Source organism: Elephantulus edwardii, unplaced genomic scaffold, assembly GCF_000299155.1.
Source record: "Elephantulus edwardii isolate Elephantulus edwardi_28Jun2011 unplaced genomic scaffold, EleEdw1.0 scaffold00126, whole genome shotgun sequence".
NCBI lineage: Eukaryota > Metazoa > Chordata > Mammalia > Macroscelidea > Macroscelididae > Elephantulus > Elephantulus edwardii.
This window is the reverse complement of record NW_006399876.1, coordinates 29,745-37,709: the sequence shown is the minus strand read 5'-3', so window position 1 is coordinate 37,709 and position 7,965 is coordinate 29,745. Positions and strand designations below refer to the sequence as shown.

The window sequence follows — 7,965 nt, the reverse complement described above, 5'->3', positions numbered from 1 at the left end:
ACTTCCGAAATGGCTTGCCTCGGGAAACTATGTACGAACAGTGCTCAGGCTGTTCGTTCATAGGGTCGCTATGAGTCGTCTACGACACCAAACAACAACCGACATGGGAGTGGGATCACGCGAGAGAAATACACAGGGACCGATCAGGTAGCAATTTTATCCCTAATAGGGTAGGGGGCGGAACATGGAGATGTGAGTCCACCCGGCTCAGCCTAAACCCCAGGTCAGGGAGGGGCCGGCAGGCGAGTGCCCGCTCCCCGGAGACGTTCGGCGAAGGTTCCCAAGGCCAGAGCCCGGCGCACGCGGCGACCAGGGGCAACGCTAGTTGGGATAACGGAATGAGTGTCCTCCGCACACCAGTTTAAGGCTAAGCAAACACTCGCAGCCCCTTCCTCCAGCGGCAACGCGTCACCGACACCACCCAGACACCGTCTCGGAGACGGAAGCCGGACGCTCTCGCGCCGGAAGGGGCGGTCCCAAGGGACGGACCCGGAAGCCCCTTCTCGTGACACAGCGACACGTCGGTGGCGGTGGCCTTGGTCGTGGCGGTGGCCTAGGCCGTGACCGTGACCGCGACAGGGCTGGAACTGGGGAAGGAGGATTGGGCCTGAGTCGGGCGCGATGGCGGATTGGGGTCGCGGTGAGCGTGAGGAGCGGGGTCGGTGGGCCCAGAGAGCAGGACCAGAACCTGAAGGGCCCGGACGGGGCAGGCCGGTGCTTCCGGGCCCTTTTCGGGGCGGGGACGCCTGAGCGGAGCCAGGAACCCTGGATGCTCCCTGTCCCGCGCCCTCTGCTCCTGAGAGACAGACCCATGGGGTCGGGTGAGCCGGGCCTGGGTGCGCCTCGGAGGGCCATTGAGCACTGTTCCCGAGTTACGTGAAGGTGGTGATTTCGGGGATCCAGGCAGGCGCAAAGCCTCCCCTCGGAGCCTCTGTGGTCTCGTCCATGGGGTTGCGACGCAGGTCCCACCGGGCTGTCAGATGAATAAAGGGTAGAGTATTGGAAGATCTTTGGAGGCAAGGGTTCTAAGGCTCCGTCTAACATACTTTGGACATGTTCTAAGGAGGGACAGGTCCTTGGAGAAGGACATCATGCTTGGGAGGGTGGAGGGACAGCGCAGGAGGAGAAGACCCTCTATGAGGTGGATTGATTCGGTGACTGGGGTAATCGGGATGGGTGTCTCGGAGACGGTGGAGTTGGCGCAGGATAGAGCAGGGTTTAGGGCTGTTGTACATAGGGTCGCTATGAGTCGCAAACGACTCGACGGCACATTATAACAACAGCACTGAAAGATCATTGGCCCAGTTGGTTTCCCTACGCCAGGGGCTGCCTACTTCGTCCTGAGTCACATGGACGTTGGTGACCAGGATGCATGGGATATCAGGGGGTGGTGATTCCCATCCACCTGATGAGAGTGTCCAGTCTATAATCAAGCAGCCCCCGTCAGACTTGAGGATAGCAGTGTCTGCTCACAGCCGACCCAGTGCCCCTAGTCGTCTGTCACTGCTTTAAGGATTCACCTCACAGCCATCCCCAGAGGAGCTTCCACATGCCCTCTGGGCCCGGTCAGGTGGTGCCTGCACACTGTGCAGCTGTCAGTTGAGGGTACTGCGCAGATCTTGCTTCTATCTTGTACATCAGAGCTTGGACTAGGTCTCAGCAGAGGCAGATCAAAAAGAACCAGTTGGCCGATCCTGTTGAGGGTGGGTGTTCCACCTCTCAGTCTACACACTGTGCCACAGGCTCCTCACTGGGACCTAGACTAGGGCTCACCTGCCCAGCACATTAGGACCCACAGCTGCCTAGCAGGTCACAGGAGGAGGGGACCCAGGCCCACCAAGAGGTCTTTCTGGACCCACTAGGATGAATGAGGGTCCTGAGGCTGCAGAGGGTTCACTCTCTGACATCTAGGGGTGAGGTGTCCACAGGTGGTGCAGTACCTCCCTTTCTCTACAGCTCAGAGCCCTGGTGCTGTGGATGACATTCTGGACCAGGAGAACAAGCGGATGGCAGACCACCTGGCCTCTAAGGTCACCCGGCTCAAGACGGTCTGTGTAGTCAGGTTTGGGACCTGAAAGTGGACCATGGGGTGGAGATGGGGTGGTTCTGGGCAGTATACCTGCCTCCTCACTCTGTCCATGCTCACCTGTCATACGGGTCTTGGCTGACACTTGGCAGGGTCTGGCAGATATTGCAGGGAGGGTAGAGGCTGTCCAGTGTGTCTGACCCTGGCCTAAGCCCACCATCTCTGTCCCCTGACCAGTTGGCTCTGGACATTGATAGGGATGCAGAGGAGCAGAACCGTTTCCTGGACAATGTGGTAGGTGCATGCATCCCTCTCTAGGCTTGATTTGACCCCTTTCTTGGATTATCTCTGATACTTGCACCCCTTACCCTGCCTGTATACCCCTCCTGCCTTGTACCCCATGCTTTCTGTGCACCCCATCTCTATTCCCCCCTCCCCCACCCCCCCGTTCCATGCCATTTCTGCTATATGCAACAGTCCTCTTTCCTCAGGACTCAGACTTCTTGAGTGTGACGGGCCTGCTCAGCGGGAGTGTGAAGCGCTTCTCCACCATGGCAAGGTCTGGCAGGGACAACCGGAAACTTATGTGTGGCGTGGTAGCAGGCTTGCTTATAGCCTTCTTCATTCTCTCCTACCTCCTGTCAAAGGCGAGGACATGAGGGACGGCCCCAGCCCGGGCTTCCCCATGAGGCACCCCCTCAAGTGCGATATGTGTGCTGGAGGCCTTTTCCTTGTGTGGTCACGAGGCTTGTCGACTGTTCTGCGTGTGGAAGATGGCAGCTCCACATCTGTGATCTGAGGAGCCCAGTGATGGCCTGGCTTAAATGTGGGACCTTCAGTATACATGTGTCCAGTTTCCGAGGACCAGTTTTATACCTACACTGGATCCCTACAGCCCTCCCTAAAGCTCACCCTTTTGGGCAGGCAGGTTGTGGCCTGAAGATAAAGGAGCTGGAGCTCATGCTGGCAGGATTCTGTCCCAGCAGCACCAAAGCAGGGCTTCCAGAGCAGGCGTGGGATGCCTGTATGCCAGGGTTGGGCAGAGCATGGGCTCTCCTGGTGAGAATTTCTGTTGATGGATGGCCAGGCTACTGCAGCCATTGCTATGCCTCCCAGCTCCCACAGCAGCACTCTTTTTCTCCTGTCTGTGGAGCCTTCTGTGTCCTGGTGTGTCACCAGACCCACAGCTTTTACAGGCCTCGCTTTTCACCTGATCAGGCCATGCTTGACTCTTACCACATGGCCGGACTTCACATGGGATACTGAGAATGAACCTTCAGCCATGTGTCTGGGATTTGTCCAGCTAGTTTACTTTCACCTCAGAAGCTCACGTCAGTCCTTAGCCCACAGCCGCCCTTCCCCATTACTTGTCACCTGTCCCATGGAACCTTGTTTAAGGACTCAAAGCCTCCGGAAGGCATTGTCTCACCTCTTTATTTAACTTCATCAGTGCCTCCCTCTCCCAGCTGACGCACATCTGTTCCTGCCACTGAGTGAATGAATCGACTGCCTGGTGAGGCCCTTCCTGAACTCCCATGCGCTTCAGTCTTATACTGTGTACACTGGTGTGCTGTCAACTGCTCGAATGTTATATCTGCGAACTGTCAGAGTCAAATACAGGGATAGAGACTCCCAGAGCTCTGCCATGCTGTCTTAGTAGGGAAAAGGGAAAGGTCTTTTCTCAGCACTAGTAAAGCCAGTCTGCTTTCCACAGGGGCGGTAAGTGATAATCCATTGTCTGTATTCACCTCTCCTGTCTGCTTTCTGTATCCTGCTATTTGGCACATGGCTCTCCAAACAGTATTAGATCAGGGAGAAAGGGACTTGGATATGATGTGACAGGAGCCTGACCTGAGGTGAGGAGGCTGAGGAATGCTGTTCTTCTCACTCCTGTCCTGTTCAGTGCATAATAAACTGGTGACTTTTCCATATACCACTACGTCTGGTCTGTCTGTATGAGAAACTTGTGGATGTAGTGGGGCACCGGATTTAATAACTCTAGAGGCTCCAGAGGCACCTTGGTGCTCCCTGCTGGGAAACCTTGTCTGTGAAGTGTGTGTGTGTGTGTGTGCGTGTGTGTAAACACACCTTGTTGATGAGTTTCTGCTTTCAATTTTTCATACCTTGCCTATGAGCACTTGTTGGAGGAACTGTTCATGGAGGTGGCCACACATGACTGTCAGGCTATTTGTCAGCTCTTGGTCCTGCAGTGCCTCAGCTGGTGCTCACGGCCTGCTGGACTCCAGAGCAGCGCCCACACACAGATGTGTTCTTACCACTCTGGTCTGCCCCTTGGTATTTTCAGGACATGCAGGCTGTTGTTTGCCTGCATGAAGCGTTCTAGCCAGATCTCCCCCACATAACAGTCTCTGGCCAGCCATGGGTTTCTCCCCACCCATTCCTCAGTCCCTGGGCTGGCTCAGCAATCGTCTGAGTTAATAACTTGAAATTTACCTTTGGGATCGGCAGCAAGAATTTTACTCTACTTACCCTCTCTGCTCTTCTACCTGACTTCTTGCCATGAGGACCTTCTACTTGTGGACAGATTACCTATTACCTGATTTTGACAACCTGGTGTGGGGTCTCCATGGGGAAGAGAAGCCTGAGACAAGGCTCAACCCCCCCCAGCCAGAGCCAGTGCCAGGTCCTGGGGATCAGATGCTTAGGCTGGAGTCCTCACTGACTCTTGAATGCCTGTGTTCCTTCTGCAAACGCAACTGTGAGTCCCAGACCATCTCCTGGCTGTTGCTGTGTCCCATCCTGTGAGGTTACATTTGCCTGAGGTGTGGTGCTACACAAGAGCACTCTGCACCCACCATTTCTGCCTGCTTACCAGCCAGCTGGGGCTACATTGTCTATAGCTATACCACCTGCAACTGAGCTGGCAAGAGGCTCCCCCTGGCCAACAAATAGGCCACAGGACCCAGGGCACTTCCAAGGAGGAAATGCAGGTTCCAAGGGTGCCAGAAAGTCTTCAGGACCCTCTCTGCCTTCCTGTACCCCCTCCACTTCTTCCTAGGAGGCTAGGAAGACCCTGAGACCCTGTTTTCACCAGGGGAGGGTGACCTAGGCTTTCTGGTGGAGGCTAGATTTTAGGGGAAGGTCTGGATTTGAGACTACAGGAGGTTTTGGGGAGCAAAGCCTGACAGGATATAGTTGGAAGAGCCCCTGTGGGGAATGGGAAGGGTCTCCAGTATTTCCAAGGTATTTCCAACCCTCCCACCAAACTGTTAGGCCCCACTTGTCCTTTTCACACACACAGAAGAGTCTGCTTAATAAATGCCTTATGAATGGAGGGGAGGAAATCTTGTTTTAGGATGTGTGCAAGAGGTTATCCTAGATGGTGGCAGGACTGATTCAATTCTTTGCACTCCACCTCCCCTCAGGGGGAGAGGAGCAAAGTGGCTCTATGACAGGACTTTAGAACTAAAGTCACAAAAGCATATGTGAGGGAAGCTTAATACAAGCTGAAGGTCACCTTCTGACACTGGGGCATTCCCTAGGAGTCAACATTGTTCTTAGTTTGTATCAAATGAATCCCTCCATCTTGAGATTAACATAAAGAGGAACTTGGCCTTATCTGTAAAAGACTTCACCATTATCCTTTGTTTTGTACTTCCTTGTGAATTTACTTTTATTATCTTATGATTCTAAATAAATACTCAGAGAAGCATGGCTTGAGGTCTTCAGTCGAGAACTGCTGACCCCCTGTTTTATGCTCTCTGCTCTATCTCATTCCTGGCTGTTTGTCTCTTTATTAATAATTATAAAATTATTCTATTCTTTGGGACCCTCGGTCTGCAACACATATGCTGCTTTAGAGTGATGTAACAAGCAGGTGTGTCCTGGATTCCATCTCAAAGCCTGCTTCCTGCACAAGCTGCCGTGCTTGGGGCAGCATAGCCGTGGCTTCGCACAGCTGGTTCCGTTCTGCTGCTGCTGCTTCTTGGCCTCCTTTTTTTGCCGTCTCTTGCTGTCACACACCATCTCTAGTGTTGTAGCTCTTTCAGCCTTGCGTCTATGAGAATCTCAGTGAGGGATTCCAGTTCTACTCCCATCTCTTCTTGGTGGTGATAATCTCCCTTTTCTGCACTTTTACATTGGCTCTTTTTAAGCCTAGCAGGACAGCAAAAGTCATCAGAACTCTCATTAGGGTCCCATGCAGCTTATTTGCATGGTCCCCTTCCCACAATGGTGCCATACACCTTATTGCAATTACTAGCAAGTTGTCCAATAAGGCATTATGACAAACATTTTGTTACATAGTCTCATCCATTTTTCTGGTGACAGGTACAAGACTGGCTAGATAGGCCATATAAAAGTGATCTATCACCTCACAATGCTCTTCACCAGAGAGTGATCCCGCATGTGGATATGTCCAAAATATCTGCGAAGACATCTAGATATTTCTTTGAAGACCTAATTCATTCTTAATGGCTGTCCATAGTACAATCAGTATTCTTCATCAATGCAATAAAATGCATCACTTTTTCAATCTTCCTTACTTGTTGTTCAGCATTCATGTGTATAAGGCAATTGAAAATATGGCTCCTATCATTTCAAGGTGACAGTTTAAAAAAAGAGTTCAGAATAAGATCTATAAATAGTAAGGGGGGGGGCAACGGAGTATATAACAGTGAAAGAACTTTTTTTCCCAAAGAAAAAAGGAAACGGGGCGGGGGGGAGGCAACAATGAATGAATAGAAATCCAAGTTCTTTATAAACTCATTAAAATCTCAATTTAGGACTTGGTTCTATAAGCCCGTGAGAACGGGCTTGAGGGACCCTTTCTACGAAGATGGCGCCGAAAGCCAAGAAGGAAGCCCCTGCCCCTCCCAAAACTGAAGCCAAAGCAAAGGCATTAAAGGCCAAGAAGGCAGTCCTGAAGGGCGTCCACAGCCAAACCGGCAGCCTAAGATGCTGAGCCTCCGAAGGCAGCCCAAATACCCCTGGAAGAGCTCCCCCAGGAGAAACAAGCTTGACCACTATGCCATCATCAAATTTCCCCTGACCATTGAGTCAGCTAAGAAGAAGATAGAAGATAACAATACACTTGTGTTCATTGTGGATGTCAAGGCCAATAAGCACCAAATTAAACAAGCTGTAAAGAAGCTCTATGACATTGATGCGGCTAAGGTCAACACTTTGATTAGGCCTGATGGAGAGAAGGCCTGTGTTTGACTTGCTCCTGATTATGATGCTTTGGATGTTGCCAACAAAATTGGGATCATCTAAACTGAGTCCAGCGGGCTAATTCTAAATATAAATTTTTCTCACACACACACAAAAAAAATCTCAATTTAAAAAAAAGAAAAATAAATCAAATGAAGGAAGCTCTGGTGGCCTAGTGGCAAGAAGCTACACTACAATCCTGAAGGTATGCGTTTCAAATCCACCAGAGGCTCTGCTGGAGAAGTAGAAGTAATCTCCTTCTGTGCCAGTTGGATCCAATTTGATAATACACAACAAGAAAAGAAAATGATCTATTGCATTGTGCAAGTCTGTTGCAGAAGACATTTTGATGACTTTTTTTTCCTTAGTAAAGATCCTTTATAGCATTTATAGGACTTAGATGCATCTGACCCAACTGTGATATTTTCATTTACCTCATATGGATTTGAAAGCTGTACTTTGAATAAGAAGATAAAAGATTATGCATTTGAATTATGACGTTGACAAAGACTATTGAACTGACCATGAATTGACAAGAGAAAAAACAGATATGTCTTTGAAGAAGTACAAGCAGAATGCTCTTCAGACAGGGTATCAAGAGAGACCAAGCTGTCAAGAAGGCCATCATTCTTGAGAGGGTCAATGAAAAAGAATAACCGTCAAGGAGGTAGCTAGTGGCTGCAGCAGTGGACTCCAGCACAGGAATGACTGTGATAATTGATCCCTGCAGTTCTTTTGTGTTTGGTGTCTATGAGTTAGGACTGAGT

The 7,965-nt window shown here is 50.8% G+C and overlaps 1 protein-coding gene across 1 annotated transcript; it reads left to right on the top strand.

Annotated features, from left to right (window-relative positions):
• Positions 1–621: 621 nt before the first annotated feature.
• Positions 622–2,685, top strand: BET1L (Bet1 golgi vesicular membrane trafficking protein-like). The gene is made up of 4 exons (XM_006893186.1): positions 622–640; positions 1,957–2,048; positions 2,264–2,320; positions 2,518–2,685. Exons 1-4 carry the CDS (start codon positions 622–624, stop codon positions 2,683–2,685), a joined length of 336 nt encoding a protein of 111 aa, XP_006893248.1.
• Positions 2,686–7,965: the final 5,280 nt, after the last annotated feature.

Coding starts and splice junctions, on each gene's coding strand:
- BET1L (XM_006893186.1), top strand. Junction 2,049..2,263: donor AGGTCACCCGGCTCAAGACG/GTCTGTGTAGTC, acceptor TCCCCTGACCAG/TTGGCTCTGGACATTGATAG. Junction 2,321..2,517: donor ACCGTTTCCTGGACAATGTG/GTAGGTGCATGC, acceptor CTCTTTCCTCAG/GACTCAGACTTCTTGAGTGT.